This window comes from Frankliniella occidentalis, unplaced genomic scaffold (assembly GCF_000697945.3).
Source record: "Frankliniella occidentalis isolate FOCC.00 unplaced genomic scaffold, Focc_3.1 Scaffold13, whole genome shotgun sequence".
In the NCBI taxonomy this organism is placed as follows: Eukaryota; Metazoa; Arthropoda; class Insecta; order Thysanoptera; family Thripidae; genus Frankliniella; species Frankliniella occidentalis.
Window position 1 is genome coordinate 965,168 of NW_026267143.1, and position 2,943 is coordinate 968,110.

At 63.5% G+C, this 2,943-nt stretch overlaps 1 protein-coding gene across 1 annotated transcript in view; it reads right to left on the reverse strand.

Moving 5' to 3' along the window:
• LOC113217639 (protein trachealess) overlaps positions 1-2,943 on the reverse strand; it is a 106,931-nt gene that overhangs the window by 15,839 nt on the left and 88,149 nt on the right. Inside the window, exon 5 of the mRNA XM_052263636.1 lies at positions 2,279-2,511. Within this exon, the coding sequence (XP_052119596.1) occupies positions 2,279-2,511 (233 nt within the window). The remainder of the gene's footprint in view (positions 1-2,278; positions 2,512-2,943) is intronic.

Here is a 2,943-nt window from a genome sequence, read left to right on the forward strand (position 1 = left end):
GCCCCGCCCCACTCGGCCCAGCGGTCAGGCAGGCATAGAGTGGCGCAGAATTAACCGAGTTTAGTTTACAATAAGCGCCTCCTAATTCCATCACAGCTCCGTAAATCTGATTTACCTTGTCAATGGCCTTGTTGCCGCTGTACGCCGCGCCGCGCCCGCGCAACGCCGCGACCCTCTACAGCGAGGGGAGCGGCGGGGTGACTGTGTCGGCGGGGCGCGGCGGGGCGCGGCGAGGCGGGGCGGGGACGGGTCGCGTGCGCAGACAGACCCTCAATTGCACCGCATTCTCACACATAAGGTTAGGGGCTCGCCCTCCCGCCGCCCTGGTACTCACACCCCACACCCGCGCCCCATAGCAGTCTAGTTGCCGCTGTGCGCAGTTTCATAGACAAAAAATTGAGAAGCTGACGCAATACAAAATTTTGGGTCTTGTCAGCAATCTCCATACTGTGAGCAAGTCCCTTGAGCAATGATTTTTTTTCATTTTGTTTTAATCATGATTACAAATTCCTAATTTGCGTGGCGCTGAAGACGCATTTACAGAGATACAGAGATACAGAGAGCCACCGAGTGACGGGGAATATTTTTACAGGGCAAAAGCTTTCGAGCTGTATGCTAAACAGAGAGTCGCTTGCGTCTCCATTTAATTGGCAGCTAATTGGGAAAAGTTGTAAGATCCAAACCGCGAAGAGACGACACGGCGCGGAGCAAAAAGTGGCTGTCTGGCTTTGGGAGGGTGGTGGGCGGCGGGGAGGGGAGGCGCGGTGACGGGGAGGGGAGGGGAGGGGAGTGGCTGGGAGTGGCGGCGGCAGGGGGCGCGGAGTGGTGCGAACACCCTTGGATGATTTCATTTGAATAATGTCAATATTTTGTGGAGCGCATTAAACGCGCATAACATCGCCGCGGGCTTGTAGTAGGGAAGGGTGGAGGACGGCGCACCAGCTCGGCACCAGCCCGGCACCGGCTCGGCACCAGTTCGGCACGGGCTTGGCTGGCACCACGGGTTCGGCACCATCACAGCTCCACACCGCAGAACGGCAAGAAAAGTGTTGCTGAAGGAAGCAGAGCAGGGCGCTGGCAAGGGGTTGTCTGTGCGTGTATGTGCGGCAGGGAGGACGCCCGCCCCAATCTCTGGTGGGATTAGGCTCAGCCCTAGCAGGTGGCCGCGCGGGGGAGCGGGACCAGGGCCGGCGGCCACTGATGAGCCGCAATGAGCGCGGCTGAGCGGCGCTGTGAGCCAGCGGCCAGCGCGCTCTGGACCCAGCCAGTGAGTGACGCGGCGACAACTAGGGGCAGCCTATTTGGCGATGGCGAGAGCGACTCAGTGTAGGGTTCGAGGTCAGCCGTTCCAAGAGCAGAATGTGCGCCGCCGGACTTTGAGGGGCGCGCTGCTGCTGCATTCCCGGATTAGTTTGGTCGGCGTGATCCCGCCACCTGAGCCGCCCTACCCGGCCCTACCCCGCCGGACCGCAGCGCACACAGCCCCGCGGGCAGAAGGGCTGCTCCGGCGTCCGGCCTCCCGAATCTCCTAAGTCAACTTTCAAGACGGTAGGCGCCCCCGAGGTTGGGGTCAGCGCGCCCTCGGACGGCCTCGGACAGCCGCGGACACCCCCAGGCGCGCACCCCCGCCCGGTGCTAATCCTGTAACTGGCCAGCCCCTCCGCTCCTCGGCCGCGCCGCTGAGTCACGCTGTGGGTCACCCTGAGGACCCTGAGGAGGACCCTGAGGGCGCGCGCTTCACCACCACTTCACCACCACCACCATGGTCGCACGTCGGGAAAACGACCGCCAAATAATTCTCGGCAAAAATGCCACGTTCTTTCCGAAAATCTGCCAGCAGGTGCGGCTGGGAGGGGCAGCAAGAGGCTGCGTGGACGCCCGTCGCGCTGTCACTTTGTATCTGCGTTATTGGGTTAGGCTGACGGTGGGCGAGGGGCGGGGCGGGGCGGAACACTCGCACACCGCCCGGCCCGTGGCCGCCCGAGGAACGGTTCGCGTACAACGGTCCGTGTTGGGCGCCCGCTGCCTGCCGCCCCGCCCCGCCCCGCCCCAGGTCGAGATAACCCTTCCCCGGGGAGCGCAGGGCGGCGCACAGCGGCGCACAGCGGCGGGCGGGAGCGGCGCGGGCCCAGAGGTGAGCGTAAGTCAAAGACGCACCCTAATTACGTATCTGCGCCATTACATCTTTACGGCGCGGGGTGCGCTCGCGGCGCGCTCGGACGGGACAGGCTCGCGGCGCCCTCGGCGCTCGCTAGAGCCACGCTCTGGTCGTGCTTACCTTTGGCTTTAGGCTGCGGCGGGTCCCGGCCCCAGGGCGGCTCCCCGTGGCCCGAGAAGTCGCGCAGCTTGAGGTAGGAGATGGTGAGCCTGATGATGGAGGCCTTGTCCAGCTGGGTGGTGATGGCGCCCGGCAGCGGCAGCATCTTGGCCAGCTCGTAGAACTCCGTGTTCTCCTTGTTCCGGCGGGAGCGCGCCGCGTCCCGGGACTTCTCCTTCCGCAGCTCGAGGATGCTGCAACAGGAAGAGGGTGCCCGTCAGACAGCTGCTCGCCGAGCTTCTCGCCGTGCAACTCACCAAGCACCTCGGCGAGAACCTCGCTAATCACCTCGGCGAGAACGTCGCCAAGCACCTCGGCGAGAACCCTACCAAACTTCTCGACGAGCACTCAGCGTGACCCCGACGGGTACAGGAGCCGCCCATGCCCCACGCCCACGTGACATACCGTGTTTAGGTAGCTACGCACCAAGCATAAAACCAAAAAAAACAACAACAAAAACTCCTCTCCTGCTCCACCCCACCAGGCACCTCTGTCCCCTACCTCCACCCCGCGCACCTTCAGCAAGGCAAGACCGTAGCGCACCACGCGCACCTCGCGGCCCACTATCGCCACGGTCAGCACGTCAGCACCGGGAACAATCAGGCCTCTGGAAGCCTTTACAGCTC